General features: G+C 47.9%; 1 protein-coding gene across 2 annotated transcripts in view; it reads left to right on the top strand.

Annotated features, from left to right (window-relative positions):
• The window catches only part of si:ch211-250c4.3 (uncharacterized protein LOC100535981 homolog), a 58164-nt gene that overhangs the window by 22401 nt on the left and 11836 nt on the right, over positions 1–23927 (top strand). For both annotated transcript variants that reach the window (XM_055647326.1, XM_055647327.1), the window contains exons 3-4: positions 4945–5106; positions 11599–11752. In XM_055647326.1, coding sequence (XP_055503301.1) covers positions 4945–5106; positions 11599–11752 — 316 coding nt within the window. The remainder of the gene's footprint in view (positions 1–4944; positions 5107–11598; positions 11753–23927) is intronic.

The raw sequence follows: 23927 nt of genomic DNA, 5'->3' as shown, positions 1-23927 counted from the left end.
ACAAAGCAAAGGGCATTTTGCTTTCTGTTTTGCAATCAACACCGGACACCAATAAATATCGACAGGCAAACACAAGAATGTGCTGCTCAAAATCGGGAAATAGAAATGCGAATGCTGGGGATAACAGGCTAATGATTAACACCCTGGAACAGTAATAACTGACCTTTTCTTCCCTCCATTGTTGCCGACTAACCAGCAGAGTATCCTCAACATTTTCTATTTTCATAGAAACGTAGAAAATAGGTGCAGGAGTAGGCCATTCGGCCCTTCCAGCCTGCACCGCCATTCAATATGATCATGGCTGATCATCCAACTCAGTATCCTGTACCTGCCTTCTCTCCATACCCCCTGATCCCTTTAGCCACAAGGGCCACATCTAACTCCCTCTTAAATATAGCCAATGAACTGGCCTCAACTACTTTCTGTGGCAGTGAATTCCACAGATTCACCACTCTCTGTGTGAATTTTTTTTTTCTCATCTCGGTCCTACAAGACTTCCCCCTAATCCCTTGGGCATCATGCGTTCAATCAATCATAAACAGTTGTCTTTAAATAACTATTTCTGCATTTGGCCTTGTAAAAACTCATAACAGCTCCATCTCGTCTTATCCCAACTCTGGCCGTAGAGACCACATTTAGAAATGTATTTGGGCGGAGTTTGTTTCCGAGGGTTGAGGAGATGACCTGTCCCCTGAGCACAAGGCACGAGTTGTTCAGCGATGGGAAGGAGATGAGGAATATAGCGATACTGGATAAAGCCTGGAATGTGCTCGACGGAGGTTCGGACATTTATTTTTTTCCAGGACAATGAGTTCCCATTCCCACAGGTGCACGCATCGTACAGGTTGCGTGGGAGAGTGCAGGAACGGGGGAAATGCTCCAATGGACTCCTGTTCGGTCTGAACAATGGAACAGAGCAGAGGGCAAAGCTGTCGTGAGATTACAGAGAACAATTGGTGAAAGTGCAGAGTGGACATGTATTCGGGATGCTTTCATAGAGTTACGGTCCTGAGTGAAATCCTCCAGAAAACGCAGTGATCCTTTGTTGCTGACCCTTTGTCCGTGACACAGAGGTCGAGTTGCTGCCTCACAGCGCCAGTGACCCGGGTTCGATCCCGGCTACGGATGCTGTCTGTGCGGAGTTTGTACATTCTTCTCCCCGTGACCTGCATTGGGTTTTCAGAGACTTTGCTGACATTTGGAAAGGAAACATTTTTGGGGATATGGGCAAATGGGACAAGTTTAGATGGGGCATCTTGGTCGGCATGAGTGAGTTGGGCCAAAGGGCCTCTTTCCATGCTGTCAATGTCCATAAATATTCTTGCTGGACCCATGTCACAATGCAGACAAACGTTACTGATGAACACCAGGAAATGTGGACACATAGAAATGCCAGGAATCGTGGACTTAGCAGATCAGGCAGCATGTCTGGAAAACATGGATAGGTAACAATTCGAGTTGGGACCCTTCTTCAGACTCCCTGTACCGATCCCTGTACGTAAATTGCCTAAAAAAAAAATTAAGAAGAAGGGCCCTTGCCCGAAATGTCTCCATTCTATGTTCTCCAGAGATGCTCCCTATCCCGCTGAGTTACTGCAGCACTTTGTGTCTTTGTTTGTAAACCAGCATCTACAGTTCCTTGTTTCTAACATGAAACATGGGTTGCCTTTTCACAACATGCAGAATTATTGCAGGGTAGATGTATCTGAGGGGTCATAGTCTCAGAGTAAAAGATACCAGTGGTACAGTGGCGGGCGCAGCAGTAAAGGTTGTGCCATTCACACAGCGTACAGATATGGGATGAAGGAATTAACTTATAGTGCAAGATAAAGTTCAGTAAAGTCCAACTAAACATAACCCAATGGTCCCCGAGGGTCTCATGTACAGTCTTTCCGCTGACTGGATGGCTTGCGACAAAAAGTCTTCACTCCACCTTGGTACACGTGCCAATAAACTAACCTAAACTACAATAATAAACTAAACTAAACCAAACACTGGTGCAGCGCAGGTTCACAAGGTTGATCCCTGGGATGGCGGGACTGTCATATGAGGAAACATTGAAAAGACTAGGCTTGTATTCACTGGAGTTTAGAAGGATGAGGGGTGATCTTATAGAAACATATAAAATTAAAATAGAACTGGACAAGCTAGATGCAGGAAAAATGTTCCCAATGTTGGGTGAGTACAGAACCAGGGGCCACAGTCTTAGAATAAAGGGGAGGCCATTTAAGACTGAGGTGAGAAAAAAACATTTTCACCCAGAGAGTTGCGAATTTGTGGAATTCCCTGCCACAGAGGGCAGTGGAGGCCAAATCACTGGATGGATTTAAGAGAGAGTTAGATAGTGCTCTAGGGGCTAGTGGAGTCAAGGGATATGGGGAGAAGGCAGGCACGGGTTATTGATTGGGGACGATCAGCCATGATCACAATGAATGGCAGTGCTGACTCGAAGGGCCGAATGGCCTCCTCTTGCACCTATTTTCTATGTTACTCTGCTTCAAACAGTTCTGGTTAGAAGCTGTAAAGTACGATTAAAGATAGTCTGGGGGGTCTCTAATGGGGTGGATGGTAAGTCAGGACCGCTCGCTAGTTGTTGATAGGATGGTTCAGTTGCCTGGTGACAGTTTGGAAGACACGGTCCCTGAATCTGCAGGTGTGCGTTTTCACACTTCTGTGCATCTCACCAGAGGGGAGAAGAGGGAGTGACCAGGGGTGAGACTGGTCCTTGATTATGCTGGTGTCCTTGCCGAGGCAGCGGGGAAGTGCATATGGAATCAATGGAAGGGATGTTAGAAACATAGAAAAATAGGTGCAGGAGTCGGCCATTCGAGCCATTCAATATGATCATCTAAAATCAGCACCCCATTCCTGCTTTTTCCCGTACGATTGTGCAGTGGTCTGGGCTGCGCCCACAACTCTGTGGAGCGTGTATTGCAGTTGTTGTGTAATTCTGCAGCTGAGGTAGAACATTCTCTATAGAACAACAACAACAGGGTGTGCCAGTTTGTGGCTTTTAATTATTAATCGAAGGCGCTCTTGACTGATATTGGGAGACCTGATCGAGCAATTTCACTGGTCTTTTGGTTGCACATTCATTCTTCCAAAGTCCGTGAGTATGCCGGCTCTTTCTGGGATTGTTTCGCTACGCTGGGATACCTCAAGCGTGGAATCAGTGGCGACACGCCTGTGCTGGAGGCCACATCATTGTGGATGCACCAGGCACTCAAACAAGGGCTTGGTACTGTGGACTAGGAGGCCGAGACTGGAGTGCTCACTTTGCCACGCGCTCTTCAGGTTAAATCACATCCCGTGCAGAGCTCTCCGACCAACAATGCATTTGTAAGCTCGGGATTCCCAAGGCCATCGATGGACCAATGGTTCAGTGATGCTTTTATTGCCAAGTGCAAAAGTGCAAAGTGCAAACGCACAGTGAAATTCCTTTCCTACCAACCAAAGATTATAGAGGATCTATAATCTTTGATACAAACACTCCAGTCGAGTATTGCCGTGCCAAAGCACGTTGGCGCAGCAGTAGAGTCGCTGCCTTACAGCGCCAGAGACACGGGTTCAATCCTGACTACGGGTGCTTGTCCGTACGTTCTCCCCGTGACCTGCGTGGGTTTTCTCCGGGGGCTCCGGGTTCCTCCCACACTCCAAAGACATACAAGTTTGTGGGTTAATTGGCTTGGTAACATTATAAATTGCCCCTAGTGTGTGTGGGACAGTGTTAATGTGTGGGGGGGTGTCGGCTCTAAACTAACACCCCCGATTAGCAAGTCTACGTATATAGTTCACTGAGCCCACACGTAGGAGGCGTCACGTATCGCCGCCATTTTCAAAGTCCAGTCCACGCTCTAGTTCCGATGAGCAGTGCCTGATCCAGGCGAGCCCCAGGCTGCTGTGGGCCTCCAGCCATCGCCTGCCTAGGATGCGACGTCCCTCTCCTTGCCCGTCCGCTTGTGTACCCCAGGGGCACCTCCCACAGCCGACTGTGATGGTGCAGGCAGTGGACCAGACCCCGGATCCCTCTCATCCCCCCCCCCCGGCTGTGACACAAAATACTTTCTGCAGCGCATCTGTAGAAGTTGGTAAGAGTTGCCGAACTTCCTGAGCCTTCTGAGGAAATAGAGGCGTCAGTGTGCTTTCTCCAAGCCCGTAGCAGATGAACACAAAAGGAAGGACATTATTGCCATAGAGGGAGTGCAGAGACGGTTCACCAGACTGATTCCTGGGATGTCAGGACTGTCTTATGAAGAAAGACTGGATAGACTTGGTTTATACTCTCTAGAATTTAGAAGATTGAGAGGGGATCTTATAGAAACTTACAACATTCTTAAGGGGTTGGACAGGCTAGATGCGGGCAGCATCTCTTAAGGATAAGGGGAAATCCTGAAAACCGAGATGAGAAGAACTTTTTTCGTGGTGAATTCGGCTCTGCCACAGAGGGTAGTTGAGGCCTATCATGGCTATATTTAAGAAGGAGTTGTGTGGCCCTTGTGGCGGGGATCAGGGGGTATGGAGAGAAGGCCGGGAAATGATCACTTGATCATATTGAATGGCGGTGCAGGCTCGAAGGGCCGAATGGCCTACTCCTGCACCTAATTTCTATGCTGATTCTAAAATGTTGGAGTACCAGCGGGTCGGGCCAGCATCTCTGTGAGAAATTGACGAGGTGATGTTTCGGCTCAAGTCCCTATCTGATGAAGTGTCTCGACCCCGACCCGAAACATCACTTTCGTTTCTCCAGAAATGCTGCCTCACCCGCTGAGTACCTCCAGCATCTGTGTCTGTATCGTCGGTGTAAACCAGCATCTGCAGTTCCTTCTTACACTGATTACATCTGTTCTTCATCTAACGCAGGGTCAAATAATGAAGGTGAGCTCTAACAATAACCACCGCCCCCTGTGCTCCATTTTGTAACAGCTAATATCACCTTCCCTTCAGGCAAACCAGGAGAAGACAGTCGACCGGAGTTCAGGCCTGGGATATCTGGAGCATATCTGCCAGTTGATTGAAACCATCGGGCAACTCCAGGAGCAGAACAAGCAGCTCCAGAAGCAGGTGGGCATCGGTGAGAAAACTCTGAAGGTGAACAGGTTGAAAGAGGTAAGAAGCTGTGATGGAATAGATCAAAATTCAAGAGCATTTCATTGTACCTTTCTCCCCTCCCCCCCCCCCCCCTATCCCCTTCCCCATCTCCCCACCCTCCCCTCCATCTCTCTCTTCCCCTCTCTCTCTCCTCTCTCTCCCCCTCTATCCCCCTCCCACCCTCCCCTCCCCCCCTCTCTCTCTCCCCCTCTCTCTCTCTCCCCCCTCTCCTCTCTCCCCCCTCCTTTCCTCCTCTCCCCCCTCTGCCCCTCTCTGCCCTTCCCCCCTTGCCCCCCACCTCTCCCCCTCCTATCCCCTCTCCCCCGCACCCCCTCCCCCCCTTCTCCTCTCCCCCCCTCCCTCTTCCCCCCCCCCCCCTCTTCCCCCCCCTCTTTCCCCCCCTCTTCCTCCCCCTTCCCCCCCCCCCCCCCCTCCCTCTTTCCCCTCCCCTTTTCCCCCTCCTTTTCCCCCGCCCTCCCCCTCCCCTTCCCCCCCCCTCTCCCCCTCCCCCCCCCCCCCCTTCCCCCCCCCCCTCTCCCCCCCCCCCCTTTCCCCCCCCCTCTTTCCCCCCCCCCTCTTCCCCCCCCCCCTCCCTTCCCCCTCCCTCTTTCCCCCTCCCTCTTTCCCCCCCCCTCCCTCTTCACCCCCCCTCCCCTTTCCCCCCCCCTCCCTCTTCCCCCCCTCCCTCCCCCTCCCCCCCCCCCCCTCTCCCTCCCCCCCTCCCTCTCCCTCTGCCTCCTCCCTCTGCCTCTCCCCCTCTGCCCCTGTCTCCCTTTGTCCAGTGTCTGTGCTCTGTGTGACACCTGCAAGTGTCTCTGGTGCAGTTTCTATCAGCCAGGAGTGATCTCTTCATCCACTGCAGTCAGCAATAAGACCCCCGGAGCTTCCTGTTGAACTGAGCGTCACTCATTTCTTCAGCTGCTCCAGGGAGAAAGGAAATCCTTTGAATTTTTGCAGCATGATTTTGATGCCAAGGAACCACTAAATGAGAACAATGTGTAAATTCCCTGGCTTCCCTTTTCTCCAGTGTTATACTCAGCCTTTCCTCTCTCAATACATGACCTTGAGAATCTTTAAACTGGGAACAACATTTTTGTAATTCTGCCACACTTCAAAATCGCTAACCAATTGCCACCCCACTCCTCCCAGCCAGCTACGCCCACTGATCAGTCACAGTAGTTTAGTTTGGTTTAGAGGCACAGGCCCTTCGGCCAACCGAATCTGCACCGACCATCGATCCCCATATATTAACGCTATCCTACCCAGACTAGGGACAATTTATGTAGGAAAGAACTGCAGATGCTGGTTTAAATCGAAGGTAGCCACAAAATGCTGGAGTAACTCAACGGGACAGGCAGCATCTCCGGGGAGATGGAATGGGTGACGTTTCAGGTCGAGACCCTTCTTCAGTCTGAAATGTCACCCATCCCTTCAGCGTTCCAGCATTTTGTGTTTACCTTCTAGGGACGATTTACATGTATATCATTTAACCTACACACCTGTACAACGGGGAAGATACAGATGATAGTTCTAAGCACTGTAGTGCAACGGTTCCAATGTCCAATGTCCACAATGGGGTAGAGGCAAATCCAGCAGCACTCCCTCTTATGTAAGGCCCATTGAGAAACCTGATTACAGACGGAAAAAATCTGTTCCAAAACATTGCAGTTGTACAGGGTCTTGGTGAGACCACACCTGGAGTATTGCGTACAGTTTTGGTCTCCAAATCTGAGGAAAGACATTCTTGCCATGGAGGGAGTGCAGAGAAGGTTCACCAGACTGATTCCTGGGATGTCAGGACTTTCATATGAAGGAAAACTGGATAGACTCGGCTCGTACTCGCTAGAATTTAGAAGATTGAGGAGGGATCTTATAGAAACTTACAAAATTCTTAAGGGGTTGGACAGGCTAGATGCAGGAAGATTGTTCCCGATGTTGGGGAAGTCCAGGACAAGGGGTCACAGTTTGAGGATAGAGGGGAAATCCTTTAGGACCAAGATGAGAAAATCATTTTTTTACACAGAGAGTGGTGAATCTCTGGAATTCTCTGCCACAGAAGGTAGTTGAGGCCAGTTCATTGGCTATATTTAAGAGGGAGTTAGATGTGGCCCTTGTGGCTAAAGGGATGCAATACAATACCTTTTATTTGTCATTTGAACCTCACATGAGGTTCAAACAAAATTTGGTTTCCGCAGCCATACAAGAAAAGAACCAAGACACGCACCAACACAATTCACACAAACATCCATCTCAGTGAGTCTCCTCCTCACTGTGATGGAAGGCAAAGTCTTGTCTCTCCCCTGCTCTCCATTCCTCTCCCGAAGTCGAGGTCAAAGCCCCCGGCGGGCGCTAGCAAGTCCGCGGTCACTCAAAGCCACGCCGGGCGATGTAAGGCCCTGCCCCGGGTCTTGATGTTGGAGCCCCCGGCGGGCGCTAGCAAGTCCGCGGCAAATTAAAGCCGCGCCGGGCGTTGTAAGGCCCCGCTCCAGGTCACTCTGAACCCCGCAATTCGAGCGGGAGAAGTCGCCGTTGCAAAGCAGTCTCCCACCGGGGACCCGCGGGCTCCTGGTGTCACCATCCACCGGAGTCGGGTCGCAGCAGCGCGCCACCGCAGCTCTCCACGCTCCGAAGCTGGCTAGCTCCACGGAGGTAGGTCCACAGCTCCACAGCTCCACAGCTCCACAAGCTCCGTGACTTGACCCTCCAGGTCGTTCCGGTTGGAGGGCGCTCCACGGTGCTAGGCCCCAACGGCAACGGAGACCCAACAGGGAAAAGGTCGGGCCTCCACGCAGGGAAGAGGTTTCAAAGTTTCCCCCACCCACCCCCCACCCCCCCACACATACACATTTAAAAACCCGCTACAAACTAAACCCTCAACAGGACAAAAAAAAAAAAAATACTCAGACAGACTGCAGAGGCCGCTGTGACGTTGGTCGCAACGCCCACTTCAGGGGGTATGGAGAGAAGACAGGTACAGGATACTGAGTTGGATGATCAGCCATGATCATATTGAATGGCGGTGCAGGCTCGAAGGGCCGAATGGCCTTCTCCTGCACCGAATTCCACAGATTCACCACTCTCTGTGTGAAAATTATTTTTCTCATCCCGGTCCTAAAAGACTTTCCCCTTATCCTTAAACTGTGACCCCTTGTTCTGGACTTCCCTAACATCGGGAACAATCTTCCTGCATCTAGCCTGTCCAACCCCTTAAGAATTTTGTAAGTTTCTATAAGATCCCCCCTCAATCTTCTAAATTCTAGCGAGTACAAGCCGAGTCTATCCAGTCTTTCTTCATATGAAAGTCCTGACATCCCAGGATCGTGTCAACTCAATCATGGCTGACCTCTGCCACCTAATCGCATTGCCCTGCCTTCTCCCCGTAACCCTCGACACCCGTTCTAATCAGGAACTTGCCTATCTCTGCCTTAAAAATACCCACTGACTTGGCCTCCACAGCCCTCTGTGGCAATGAGTTCCACAGATTAACTATCCTCTGATGACAGAACTTCCTCCTCACCTCCTTTTTAAAAGAGCGCCCTTTAATTTGTATGCAAAGAAAGCAATGTCACAGGACCAAGGTACATATCACGATAAAGTACCATTAAACCATTGAACATTTTAAAGACATTTGGCAGGCACATGAAGAGGAAGGGTTTACAGGGATAGGGCTCAAACATTGGCAGGTGGCACTAGTGTAGATGGGGTATCTTGGGCTGCATGGACAAGTTGGGCTCAAGGGCCTATTTCCATGCTCTATGGCTCTATTAAGTGGCTTTGCTTTACAGAAACGCCATGATACGGGCTGTTTCCCGGGAACAGTATTCAGTATTCAGTACTTTAATGTCATTTCACTGAGAACTTACATCGAAAAAAATGTTTCTCATCAGTTCCTGTCAGTACAGTTAATAAAAACAGAATATATACAACTTTAAAATTGACATATCTAAAATAGACTTAAAAATTGAGCTAAAAGCAGACATTCAGACCGAACAGTGGCTTTGCTTTGACAGGTGTCGAGCTGTCAAAGTATGGGCGAGGTTAGATGCGTTGGCGTATGATGTACGGGGAGGGGACACAGTCCGTTAACCAGTTTTATTGCCTGTGGGAAGAAGCTGTGTAGCATCCTGCTGGTTCTGCAGCTGATGCTCCTGTGCCTCTTCTCAGATGGCAGAATGGAGAAGAGGTGGTGTAATGGATGATAGGGGTCCTTGATAATGGATATGGCTCTGCGGATGCTGCGCTTCTGATAGATCTCCAACAGGAAAGGGAGTGGAGCACCAATGACCCTACTGGCTGAACACCACCGCTCATTGATGGAAGGGGGTCACCTGAATTTAGTCTGAGACCAGGATCTGAATTTGGAATCAATTCTAAAGATAGGACAACTTCCCACACATGGCTTGTGTCACATAGAAACATAGAAACATAGAAATTAGGTGCAGGAGTAGGCCATTCGGCCCTTCGAGCCTGCACCGCCATTCAATATGATCATGGCTGATCATCCAACTCAGTATCCCGTACCTGCCTTCTCTCCATACCCCCTGATCCCTTAGCCACAAGGGCCACATCTAACTTCTTCTTAAATATAGCCAATGAACTGGCCTCGACTACCCTCTGCGGCAGAGAGTTCCAGAGACTCACCACTCTCTGTGTGAAAAACGTTCTTCTCATCTCGGTTTTAAAGGATTTCCCCCTGATCCTTAAGCTGTGACCCCTTGTCCTGGACTTCCCCAACATCGGGAACAATCTTCCTGCATCTAGCCTGTCCAACCCCTTAAGAATTTTGTAAGTTTCTATAAGATCCCCTCTCAATCTCCTAAACTCTAGAGAGTATAAACCAAGTCTTTCCAGTCTTTCTTCATAAGACAGTCCTGACATCCCAGGAATCAGTCTGGTGAACCTTCTCTGCACTCCCTCTATGGCAATAATGTCCTTCCTCAGATTTGGAGACCAAAACTGTACGCAATACTCCAGGTGTGGTCTCACCAAGACCCTGTACAACTGCAGTAGAACCTCCCTGCTCCTATACTCAAATCCTTTTGCAATGAAAGCTAACATACCATTAGCTTTCTTCACTGCCTGCTGCACCTGCATGCCTACTTTCAACGATTGGTGTACCATGACACCCAGATCTCGCTGCATCTCCCCTTTTCCTAGTCGGCCACCATTTAGATAATAGTCTGCTTTCCTGTTTTTGCCACCAAAATGGATAACCTCACATTCTGTGTCTCCTGTCTCCTGACATTATGTGATTCCGGTTGCCAAATGCTTTTTCAAGAGAGTTACTGTAGATTTAGCTCTATGGGTTAAAGGAATCAAGGCGAATATGGGAGAAAAGCAGGACCAGGGAACTGATTTTAGATGATCAGCCGTGATCTTATTGAATGGCGGCGCTGGCTCGAAGGGCCGAATGGCCTACTTCTGCACCTATTTTCCTATGTTTCTACGTAACTCCCCCACAGTGACCTTTCTGCCCTGGTCCACCTCCATTGTCAGAGTGAGGCCAAACGTAAATTGGAGGAACAGCACCTCATATTTCGCTTGGGCAGCTGACAACCCAGCGGTATGAACATTGGTTTCTCTAGCTTCAAGTAACCCTTGCAATCCCTCTCTCTCTGTCCCTCCCCCACCCTAGTCGGCCTACTAGTTTTATTGTCATCCTAGGTACACAAAAACGCTGGAGAAACTCAGCGGGTGCAGCAGCATCTATGGAGCGAAGGAGATAGGCAAGGTTTCGGGCCGAAACCCTTCTTCATCCTGTTGAGATCCTCTATCTGTATACTCGTTGTCACCTATACCACAGCCTATTGTGTGCCCCATATTTCCTTGATCATTGCATATCTCCCATTAATTTCTCCTAAGTACCGACTATATCTCTCGTTCTCCTTTCCCCCCCCGACTCTCAGTCTGAAGAAGGGCCTCGTCCCGAAATGTCACCTATTCCTTTTCTCCTGAGATGCTGCCTGGCCCGCTGAGTTACTCCAGCCTTTTCAGATTCAATTTTAATTGTCATTGTCAGTGTGCAGTACAGAGACAACGAAATGCATTTTGTGTCTGGCTCCAGTCTTGCTGGCTGTTTTGAGAATATTCTCATGTTAGAAACAGCGTGGCTTTGTAACTGAGCTACGAGGAGTGTTTGAGGTGAAAGGGAGGAGCAGTTCGCCACTCCGGGATGGTACTAAATTCCTCTAGCCAGAGAGTGGTGAATGTGTGGAATTCCTTTCCACAGAAGGCTGTGGAGGCCGAGTCAATGGATATTTTTAAGGCAGAGATAGATATATAGATTCTTGATTAGTGCGGGTGTCAGAGGTTATGGGGAGAAGGCAAGAGAATGGGGTTAGGAGGGAGAGATAGATCAGCCATGATTGAAAGGCGGAAGAAACTTGATGGGCCGAATGGCCTAATTCTACTCACATCACTTGTGACCTTATGACCTCACGGACTGTTCTCACGACACTCCTTCACTGAAATGTCCTGCCCAACGCTGACACTCTTCCTTCCTTTGCTCAGGATTTCTTCTTGAACCATTGTTCCTGTGGGGCCGCTGGTGTCTATCAGACCCTCACCAGCCTTCCCCGTCTGCACAGCGACTCGTCCGGTCCCCACAGCTGCCAGAGAAGCTCATTTATACTGGAGTCCACGTCACAGATCCCGAGATGCCAAGGTTGGTATCAACAACATTACAGATAACTTGCTGTTCGACCTGACGTTTCGGTTTCACTTCAGGCAACGGTGAGAGGGGGAGTGTGTGCAGCAGGAGATGCATGTCTGTTCTTCGTAGACAGCCTCTTGGTGGTCAGGATTGCTGACTGCTTCCCCGCCGCTGAGTTCCGAGCTGGTTCTCGAGAAGGCTCCGTGTGCTCCCTGTCACAGATTTAAGGTGGTCAATGCCTTTTCCAGAATGTCGTGTTCAATAGCCTGATGGCTGTGGGGAAGAAGCTGTTCCTGAACCTGGATGTTACAGATTCCAGGCTCCTGTACCTTCTTCCCGATGGCAACGGTGAAATTAGTGTGTGGCCAGGGTGGTGTGGGTCTTTGATGATGTTGGCAGCCTTGTTGAGGCAGCGACTGCGATAGATCCTCTCGTTGGTGTGGAGGTCAGAGCCGGTGATGGATTGGGCAGTGGTCACAACTTTCTGCAGTCTTTTCCGCTCCTGGACGTTCAAGTTGCCGAACCAAGCCTCCATGCAACTGGTCAGTGTGCTCTCTACTGTGCACCTGTAGACGTTCGAGAGAGAATCCTCCTTGACATCCCAACTCTGCGTAATCTCAGGAAGTAGAGGCGCTGATGTGCCCTCTTCATAATTGCAACAGTGTGCTGGGACCAGGAAAGATCTTCGGAAATATGCACGCCCAGGAATTTGAAGTTTTTGACCCTTTCCATCATCGTCCCGTTGATATAAACGGGATTGTGGGCTCCCATCCTGCTCCTTGCTGGAAAGGTGAAATAGCATTGATGAAAAGATGCGATTGGCTTGATACAGCATAGATAGATAACAGCAGATTCTAAAATTCTCCCAAGATAGATAGATAGATAGTAGATGCATAGATGCGTAAACAGGCCCTTTGATAGATAGCGTCCGATGCTAGATAGATAGATAGATCAGTAGATAGATAGACGATAGATCCAATAGACTAGGGATATAGACTTACAATTTTAGCAATTCAGATGAATCTCTAACCTATACGCCTCATTGGAGTATAATAGGAAATGGAACACACCAATGGAAACACCTTTAACATCCACCACAGAAATGGCACCCAGCATCTCCTTTTCTGTCCAGAGATGCTGCCTGACCCGTCTGAGTTACTCCAGCACTTTATGTCAATCTTTGGCTGAGGGTATTGCTGCTTATTTTACTGTGAAGCAAACGAGGGCAAGTTGACCAAGTATCAACAGGACAGTGAATCCGAGTCATTATATCATAACCTTTAAAATAGGTGTAAAATAGGTGTAAAATTAAAATAGGTGTAAAAAAGGAAAAAAACTCTTTGTGGGGTGGGGGGCACAGTGGCCTAGCAGACGAGTTGCTGCTTTACAGCGCCAGAGACCTAAATTCATACACTCCAAAGACATAGAAACAATTTTAGAAAATAGGTCAAGGAGTAGGCCATTCGGCCCTTCGAGCCTTTGGACCGCCATTCAATATGATCATGGCTGATCATCCAACTCAGTATCCTCTGCCTTCTCTCCATGGCCCCTGATCCCTTTAGCCAAGGGCCAGATCTAACTCCCTCTTCCGTCTAGCCAATTGCTCCAGCACTTTAACTGTCAATCTTTGGCAGAGAATATTGCTTCACCACTCTCTGTGAAGCAAAAATGTTTTGACCATATCTCGGTCCTGAAAGATTTCCCCCTATCCTTAAACTGTGAAATAGGTGTTCACAGTACAGTGTACAGACGTAAAATAGGTTTGCAAAAGGTTAATTGACTTTGGTAACATTGTAAATTGTCCATACTGTACAGGATGGTGTTAGTGTGCAGGGATCACTGATTGGTGCAGACTCCGTGGGCCCGTTTCCACGCTGTATCTCTAAAGTCTAAAGTCTTAACTAAAAATAGTCAGTTGGAGCAGGGCCAATTGCAATGGAATGAGAACAAACCTGGCCTGAGCAAATTGGAATCAAAGGAGGCAAAAGCTGTAATTGAACTATGAAAGGCTTTTAAATTTGGCATGTTTCAGCTCGAGTCTCAGTGCATTCCAATGGGAGAAAAGGTTCGGAAAATTAAATCCAGAGCTTCCTGAATGATCAAACAGCTAGCGAATAAAACACAGAACAATAAAAGAAGCGCTTAGAACATGGAGCAGTACAGCGGAGGAACAGGCCATTCGGCCCATCGTGTTCGTGCCGGAAATGAATCCAAGTTAAACTCATCTCTTCGAACTGCACATGATCCATATCCATTCCCCGATTCTTGCCGTTGAGGGAATGCAGCGCAGGTTCACCAGGTGAATTCACGGGATGGCGGGGACTGACATATGATGAAAGATTGGGTCAACTGGGCTGGTATTCACTGGAATTTAGAAGGATGAGAGGGTATCTTATCCAAAACATCTCAAATTCTAAAGGATTGGACTAAAGATCAGCAGGAAAAGGGTTCCCCAATGGAATGGAGGAGTCCAAACCTGGGGTCACAGGGGATTGGAATCAAAGGATGGGCCATTTAGGACTGAGATTGAACTATGTAACCTTTTTAAAGAGAGCATGTTCAGCTGGAATTCTCTGCCACAGAAGGCAGTGGAGGCCAATTTACGGATGAATTGGCTAATCAAGAGAGTTAGATTGAGCTCTTGCTAGCTAACGGAATCCAGGGATATGGGGAAAAGGCAGGAACAGGAGGGTACTGATTTGGGATGATCAGCCATGATCGTATTGAATGGCGGTGCTGGCTCGAAGGGCCGAATGGCCTACCCCTGCACCTATGTTTCTATGTTTCTATGTTATCTGTGAGCTTATCTAAAAGCTCCTCGAATGCCAGTTTATCTCCCATTATTGCTAACGAGAGTTCTGGAAGTTCAGAGGGAAAATGAGAAATGATGAAAGATTGGGTCAACTGGGCTTGTAGCACTGGAAAATACTAGAAGGATGAGAGGGTATGGAGAGTGATTTATTCTCATGTGAATGGACAGAACAGATGCAGGAAAATTTTCCCCGATGTTGGGGGAGTTTAAACATAGTTCTCAGGTAAACAATTTAATAAACAAAAAGAAAGGCCATAGTAGGACATACAGGGGAAAACCTTATTCACCTGTGTACGTTGTTGTAATCTGTGATATGGGGCTGATCACAGCCTCAAAAGGAAACTTACGGGCCTGTCCCACGAGCATGCGACAAGCGCGGGGCTAACGTGGTCGCTTGAGGCTCGCGGGGCCGGTCCCACTTGAATCGCCTGAGCCATATGGAGTTGTCCGGAGCTGGTCCCAACATTGCGCGAGGCTCTGAAAAAACTGACCGTGTTGAAAAATTCCGCGCGGCAACGGCCTGCCGGCCCGCGGCCACATTGAGGCCGTACGCCGCGCCTTGACGGGCGTGCACAGCGGTGTCTCGACGCCGGACGCAGTATCTAGACGCCATAAATGTCACGCGCGAACTTCCCGCGGACTTCACTCGAACTTCACGTCAACTCGTACGGGATCACTCGACCACCGCGCGGCCCCCCACTCCCGGTTTGGTCGCACTCGCTGTATGCAGTCGCGTGCTGGTGGGACCGGCCCTTTACTCTTGTGGCCAGAGGGTACGACTGAGATACTACACGAAACCTTAACCAAGGAGGAAGATATTCATGAGCAAAAGAAGATGTTCTTGAGATTCAAAGATTGAGGTGTAATGGGTTGGTTAATATTTGCTGGTGAGTGGTGCAGCGGTGAAATTGCCGCCTTACAGCACCAAAGACCCTGGTTCGATCCTGACTACGGGTGCTGCCTGTACGGAGTTTGTACATTCCCCCTGTGACCGCGTGTGGGTTTTCCTCAGGTGCTCCAGTTTCCTCCCAGGTTTGTAAGATAATTAGCTTTGGTAAATTGTAAATTGTCCCCAGTGTGTGTAGGATCGTGCTCATGTACGGGGTGGGGTGATCGTTGGTTGGCGTGGACACAGCGGGCCGAAGGGCCTGTTTCCACACTGCATCTCTAATGCCTAAAGTTAAATTCTAAAGAGATCACGAGCTGGGCTAGCTGCATAAAGTGGATGTCACGTCACCCAGTCCAGACAGGATGCATCTGAGTTTGCCGAGGGATATCAGGGAGGATGTTGCAGAGGCCCAGACTTGATCTTCGCAGCAGCCACAGATTCAGAGCCGTGTCATAACTGGAAAGTCACTAATTGCAAAATCAGTCCGAAGAAGAGTCCCGGCCTGCAACGTCGTCACCTCCCCAGATGCTGCCTGACCCGTTGAGTTCCCCCCGCAATGTGTTTTCACGCGGCCACAGGGAGAACATACAAACATTTGGACAGGAGCATGGATAGGGTAGGTTCAGAGGGACACAAAAATGCTGGAGAACCTCAGCGGGTGCAGCAGCATCTATGGAGCAAAGGAAATAGGCAACGTTTCCTGCCGTAACGTTGCCTATTTCCTTCGCTCCATAGATGCTGCTGCACCCTCTGAGTTTCTCCAGCATTTTTGTGTACCTTCGAATTTCCAGCATCTGCAGTTCCTTCTTAAACACTAGGTTCATAGAAACATAGACAATAGGTGCAGGAGTAGGCCATTCGGCCCTTCGAGCCTGCACCGCCATTCAATATGATCATGGCTGATCGTCCAACTTAGTATCCTTCTCTCCATACCCCCTGATCCCTTTAGCCACAAGGGCCACATCTAACTCCCTCTTAAATATAGCCAATGAACTGGCCTCAACTACCTTCTGTGGCAGAGAATTCCAGAGATTCACCACTCACTGTGTGAAAAATGTTTTTCTCATCTCGGTCCTAAAAGATTTCCCCCTTATCCTTAATCTGTGACCCCTTGTTCTGGACTTCCCCAACATCGGGAACAATCTTCCTGCATCTAGTTCAGAGGGATATGGGTCAAATGCAGGCAGGTGGGACTAGTGCAGGTGGGGCATGTTGGTCGGCATGGGCAGGTTGTGCCGAAGGTCCTGTTTCCACACTGTATGAATCTGTGACTCTATAACAGAGAGTTCTTGGGGCGCATGTGAATTGATTATTGAAAGTGGTTGTCAAAGCAAATCAAATGAAGAGATGTACAGTCTGCAATGCAGGAGCAAGGAAGTCATGGTGAAACTTGATGAGGATTTGATTGAGCCAGTATATTGTCCATTTCTCTTTACATTTATTTTGGAAATGAAGCCCTTTGTAAACGGCACAGTAGAAATTTACAGGGATGATTCCAGGAATGAGGATCTTCACGGATAAACTAAGGAAGCCGGAATTGTTACAGGCAGCACCATGGTGGTAGAGTCGCTGCCTTACAGCGCCAGAGATCCGTGTTTGATCTTGACCTCGGGTGCTGTCTGTACGGAGTATGCACGTTCTCCCCGTGACTGAGTGGGTTTTCTCCAGGTGCTCCAATGCTCCACAGACCTACAGGTTTGTACGTTCACTGGCCTCTGTCAATTGTCCCCAAGTAACCATATAATAACCATATAACAATTACAGCACGGAAACAGGCCATCTCGACCCTTCTAGTCTGTGCCGAGCATATAATCTCCCCTAGTCCCATATACCTGCGCTCAGACCATAACCTTCCATTCCCTTCCCATCCATATAACTATCCAATTTATTTTTAAATGATAAAAACGAACCTGCCTCCACCACCTTCACTGGAAGCTCATTCCACACAGCTACCACTCTCTGAGTAAAGAAGTTCCCCCTCATGTTACCTCTAAACTTCTGTCCCTTAATTCTCAAATCATTCTCAAAACCTTATCCACGTCAACTCTGTCTATCCCTCTCATCATTTTCAAGACCTCTATCAAGTGCCCCCTTAACCTTCTGCGCTCCAGAGAATAAAGCCCTAACTTATTCAACCTATCTCTGTAACTTAGTTGCTGAAACCCAGGCAACATTCTAGTAAATCTCCTCTGTACTCTCTCTATTTTGTTGACATCCTTCCTATAATTAGGCGACCAAAATTGTACCCCATACTCCAGAATTGGCCTCACCAATGCCTTGTACAATTTTAACATTACATCCCAACTTCTATATAAGTGTGCAAGAGATTGCAAGCGTACGGGGTGATCGCTGGTCGGCGCGGGCTCGGTGGGCCGAGGGGCCTGTTTCCGTGCTGCACCGCCATAGGGACTGTGAGGGAATTTGAAGGAGCTGTTTTGAATCATGGTTCTAAACCTAACCATGTTTAAAAAAAAAAATCCCCAGAGTAGATACAGAGAAGCAGTTCCAACTGGCAGAAGGATTAAGAACCAGGAGATATCAAGTGAAGGTAATTGGCAGAAAAATGAAAAATTACACGAGGAAACATTTTTTACACAGCAAATGATTGGAGTCTGGAATGTTCCGCTGGGGCTGAAGAGGAGGCAGATTCAGCTGCAATGTTTAAAAGGGAACTGGAGGGGGTTTTTTTCCTGAAAGGGTGATGCTATGGTGAGATTTACTGGATTCTTCTTACAACAAGCTGGTGCAATCTCAATGAGTCAAACGGTCTCCCTCTGTGACTGTTAGTATACAAACTTAAAGCACAAGGCATTGGGGGTTCAGTATTGATGTGGATAGAGAACTGGCTGGCAGACAGGAAGCAAAGATAAATGTGAGGTGCTACACCTTGGCAGGACAAATCAAAATAGGACGTACATGATAAATGGTAGGGAATTGAAGAATACAGTTGAACAGAGGGATCTGGGTATAACCGTGCATAGTTCCTTGAAGGTGGAATCTCATATAGATAGGGTGGTAAAGAAAGCTTTTGGTATGCTAGCCTTTATAAATCGGAGCATTGAGTATAGAAGCTGGGATGTAATGTTAAAATTGTACAAGGCATTGGTGAGACCAAATCTGGAGTATGGGGTACAATTTTGGTCGCCAAATTATAGGAAGGATGTCAACAAAATAGAGAGAGTACAGAGGAGATTTACTAGAATGTTGCCTGGGTTTCAACAACTAAGTTACAGAGATAGGTTGAATAAGTTAGGTCTTTATTCTCTGGAGCGCAGAAGGTTAAGGGGGACCTGATAGAGGTCTTTAAAATGATGAGAGGGATAGACAGAGTTGATGTGGACAAGCTTTTCCCTTTGAGAATAGGGAAGATTCAAACAAGGGGACATGACTTCAGAATTAAGGGACAGAAGTTTAGGGGTAATATGAGGGGGAACTTCTTTACGCAGAGAGTGGTGGCGGTGTGGAATGAGCTCCCAGTGGAAGTGGTGGAGGCAGGTTCATTGGTATCATTTAAAAATAAATTGGATAGGCATATGGATGAGAAGGGAATGGAGGGTTATGGTACGAGTGCAGGCAGGTGGGACTAAGGGGAAAAAAAATTTGTTCGGCATGGACTTGTAGGGCCGAGATGGCCTGTTTCCGTGCTGTAATTGTTATATGGTTATATGGTTAAAGAGTAGGAGTAAACGGGTCCTTTTCACAATGGCAGGCAGTGACTAGTGGGGTACCGCAAGGCTCAGTGCTGGGACCCCAGCTATTTACAATATATATTAATAATCTGGATGAGGGAATTGAAGGCAATATCTCCAAGTTTGCGGATGACACTAAGCTGGGGGGGCAGTGTTAGCTGTGAGGATGATGCTAGGAGACTGCAAAGTGACTTGGATAGGCTGGGTGAGTGGGCAAATGTTTGGCAGATGCAGTATAATGTGGATAAATGTGAGGTTATCCATTTTGGTGGCAAAAACGGGAAAGCAGACTATTATCTAAATGGTGGCCGATTGGGAAAGGGGGAGATGCAGCGAGACCTGGGTGTCATGGTACACCAGTCATTGAAGGTAGGCATGCAGGTGCAGCAGGCAGTAAAGAAAGCAAATGGTATGTTAGCTTTCATTGCAAAAGGATTTGAGTATAGGAGCAGGGAGGTTCTACTGCAGTTGTACAGGGTCTTGGTGAGACCACACCTGGAGTATTGCGTACAGTTTTGGTCTCCAAATCTGAGGAAGGACATTATTGCCATAGAGGGAGTGCAGAGAAGGTTCACCAGACTGATTCCTGGGATGTCAGGACTGTCTTATGAAGAAAAACTGGATAGACTTGGTTTATACTCTCTAGAATTTAGGAGATTGAGAGGGGATCTTATAGAAACTTACAAAATTCTTAAGGGGTTGGACAGGCTAGATGCAGGAAGATTGTTCCCGATGTTAGGGAAGTCCAGGACAAGGGGTCACAGCTTAAGGATAAGGGGGAAATCCTTTAAAACCGAGATGAGAAGAACTTTTTTCACACAGAGAGTGGTGAATCTCTGGAACTCTCTGCCACAGAGGGTAGTTGAGGCCAGTTCATTGGCTATATTTAAGAGGGAGTTAGATGTGGCCCTTGTGGCTAAGGGGATCAGGGGGTATGGAGAGAAGGCAGGTACGGGATACTGAGTTGGATGATCAGCCATGATCATATTGAATGGCGATGCAGGCTCAAAGGGCCGAATGGCCTACTCCTGCACCTAATTTCTATGTTTCTATGTGTTGCAAACAATCTGTAACTCTATATGTTGCAGGAGGTATTCGCAAATTTGAAATGGTTGCTCCAGGTGATAGAAGTATCTGTTTATTATGCCCCTGTCCCACTTAGGAAACCTGAACGGAAACCTCTGGAGACTTTGCGCCCCACCCAAGGTTTCCGTGCGGTTCCCGGAGGTTGCAGGTGGTTGCCGGAGGTTGCAGGTAGTGGAAGCAGGTAGGGAGACTGACAAAAACCTGCGGGAACCGCGCGGAAACCTTGGGTGGGTGGGGCGCAAAATTCTCCAGAGGTTTCTGTTCAGGTTTCCTAAGTGGATCAGGGGCATTAAGATTTGCCTGTGTCCACTTGGAGGGTACCTCCACTCCAAAGAGGATCATCTTTTCCACAAAGCTGTAGCATAGCAGGTGTGGCACAGTGACGCAGCGGTAGAGCTGCTGCCTTACAGCGCCAGAGACCCAGGTTCCATCCTGACTATGGAGTTTGTACATTCTCCCTCTGATCACCTGGCTTTTCACCCGGGTACACCGGTTTCCTCCCACACTCCAAAGACGTACTGGCTTGTAGGTTAATTGGCTTCAGTAAAGATTGTAAATTGTCCCTCATGTGTAAGATAGTGCAGGTGATCACTGCTCAGCGCAGACTTGGTGGGGTGCATAACCTGTTTCCGCGCCGTATCTCTAAAGTAAACTCAAACTAAAGCTACTGCAGCTGCTGCCTCACAGCGCCAGAGACCTGGGTTGGATCTCGAACTCGGGAGCTGCCTGTGTGGCGTTTGCATGTTCTCCCAGTGGGTTTCCGCTGGGCGGTCCCAAAAACGTGTGGGTTGCGGGGTTAATTAATCTCTGTAAACATCGCGCATTAATGTGCACGGACTGGAAGGGAAAGTGAGATAACATCTAACTGGTGTGGCACAAAGTGTCAGAGTAACACAAGGTATGTCAGAGTCAGAGTAACTGAGGTATGTCAACCAAGGTATGTCGGAGTAACTCAGCAGGTCTGGCAGCATTCCTGGCGAGCTTGGAAAGCGGACTGGACGCTTCCGGGGCTGGACGCTTCTTCAGACTGACAGTCTTTGTTTTCTTTTGTAAACCAGCATCTGCAGTTAATTATTTCTATGCAGAACTAGTGTCGGTGGGTGAACGATGGTCGGCGTGGACTCGGTCGGTGGGCCAAATGTCCCGTGTCCGTGCTGTATCCCTAGACCAAATTGAACAGAAAAATCCCGTACGTCCATGACCAAGGCTTGTTCAGCCAGGATTAGCGGAATGTGGAATCTTGCGTGATTTAAAAAATAATAATTTTAGGAACAGTATTAGGCCATTCGGCCCATCTAGTACACCCTGCCATTCAATCATGGCTGAATCTCTGCCTCCAATTCCCATTTTACCTGCTCACACTAGTTTTATGTTATCCCATGTTCTCATCCACTCCCTGCACACTCGGGGCAATTTTACAGAGACCAATTAACCTGGAAACCCGCATGTCTTCAAGAAGTGGAAGGAAACCGGAGCACCCGAACGAAACACACACACGCTCTCAGGGAGAACATGCAAACTCCACACTGACGATACAATGCGATCAGATAGAACTTTATTTATCCCAGGAGGGAAGCAAGACAGTGCACATATAGTCAGGATTGAATCCGAGGACTCTGGTGCTGTGAGGCAGCAGCTCTACCAGCTGTGTCAACTGTGCCGCCCTTGTCACTTGCGACAAGGATGAACTATTTACCGTCTGTATCAATGACTTTGATCAAAAGGCAGAGTCTCGTATTCAATTTTGCTGACAGCATAAATTTAGGAGGGAAAATGACTTCTGTGGAGGACGTAAGTTGTGTGCAAAGTTTCTGCAAAGAGACATAGAAACATAGAAAATAGGCGCAGGAGGAGGCCATTCGTCCCTTCGAGCCAGCACCGCCATTCATTGCGATCATGGCTGATCGCCCCCAATCAATAACCTGTGCCTGCCTTCTCCCCATATCCCTTGATTCCACCAGCCCCTAGAGCTCCATCTAACTCTCTCTTAAATCCATCCAGTGATTTGACCTCCGCTGCCCTCTGTGGCAGGGAATTCCACAAATTCACAACTCCCTGGGCGAAAACGTTTATTCTAAGACTGTGGCCCCTGGTTCTGGACTCGCCCAGCATTGGGAACATTTTTCCTGCATCTGGCTTGTCCAGTCCTTTTATAATTTTATATGTTTCCTTCCTCATCCTTCGAAACTCCAGTGAATACAAGCCTAGTCTTTTCAATCTTTCCTCGTATGACAGTCTCGCCATCCCAGGGATCAATCTCTGTCGTTGGAAAATGAGTTGGCAAGAGGTAGGTAGGTTTAGTACGAAATGGTAAAGTTCAAAGTTATTTGTCACATGCACCAGAAGGTGCAGTGAAATGAATTTACCATGAATTTACCATACCGCGTCAAATACAATGTGGTGAACTATGAGAATCTTGTAAACGTGGGTGTTCAGGCAGCTTGTGTGTACGGAGAGTGAACACCCAGTTGCAGCTAGTAATTCAGAAAGTAAATGTTAAATGTTATGATGAGCAAGGTTTGTTTTAATACTTGGGAGAGGACCTTGGAAATGGTGCAACATGAATTAATTTTACTGATGGGAAGAGGGGTTTGGCCAATGGGTAAAACTGCAGATTAGGAAATTGAAAGCTGGACTGACTGATAGAAACATAGAAAATAGGTGCAGGAGGAGGCCCTTCGGCCCTTCAAGCCAGCACCGCCATTCATTGTGATCATGGCTGATCGTCCCCTATCAATAACCCGTGCCTGATTTCGCCCCATATCCCTTGACTTCACTAGCCCCTAGAGCTCTATTGTATTGTATTGTATTGTATATCTTTATTGTCATTTCCTGAGTATTCGCATACCCAGAGGAAACAAAAAAACGTTGCTCAACAAGTGTCCATTCAGTGTGCATGAAAAATAAATAGAAATTTAAAAAATTTTTTTAAAAAAAAACTTAAAAAAAAACAAAAAAAAAAAACTCTCTATCTAACTCTCTCTTCAATCCATCCAGTGATTTGGCCTCCACTGCCCTCTGTGGCAGGGAATTCCACAAATTCACAACTCTCTGTGTGAAAAAGTTTTTTCTCACCTCAGTCTTAAATGACCTCCCCTTTATTCCAAGACTAAGAGTTATGATGAGCAAGTTTTGTTTTAATACTTGGGAGAGGACCTTGGAAATGGTGCAACATGAATTTAATTTTACTGATGGGAAGAGGGGCTTGGCCATTGAGTAAAACTGCAGATTAGGAAATTGAAAGCTGGACTGACTGATGCACGTAATATTCGGGGGGGAAATGGATAGTGCAGGTGGTGAAAAGCTGCTTCCTGTGTTGGAGAGTCTAGATCGGGGGAAGCATGGAGTCAGGGTAAAGGGTCAGCTATTGAGATGAGGAAACATTTCTTGAGGTAATTTGAGACGGTCATTAGAGCTCTCCACCTTGCGAATCTGTGAATGTTCAAACACTGGGATATATTCGGGGAAAGGCTGACACCTTTCCCGAACAGCAGGAAAGTGGACCAAACGCAGGATATTATTTGGCAGTAATATTTGAGGGCTGTAGTCATAGAGTTATACAGAGTGGAAACAGGTCCTTCGGCCCTACTCGACATAGAAACATAGAAAATAGGTGCAGGTGTAGGCCATTCGGCCCTTCAAGCCAACACTACCATTCAATATGATCATGGCTGATCATCCAAAACCAGAACCCCATTCCTACTTTTTCCC

The sequence above is a fragment of the Leucoraja erinacea genome, chromosome 15, assembly GCF_028641065.1.
Source record: "Leucoraja erinacea ecotype New England chromosome 15, Leri_hhj_1, whole genome shotgun sequence".
Lineage (NCBI taxonomy): Eukaryota > Metazoa > Chordata > Chondrichthyes > Rajiformes > Rajidae > Leucoraja > Leucoraja erinaceus.
Note: the sequence above shows the minus strand (reverse complement) of the source record. Positions and strands in the feature narration are given on the sequence as shown.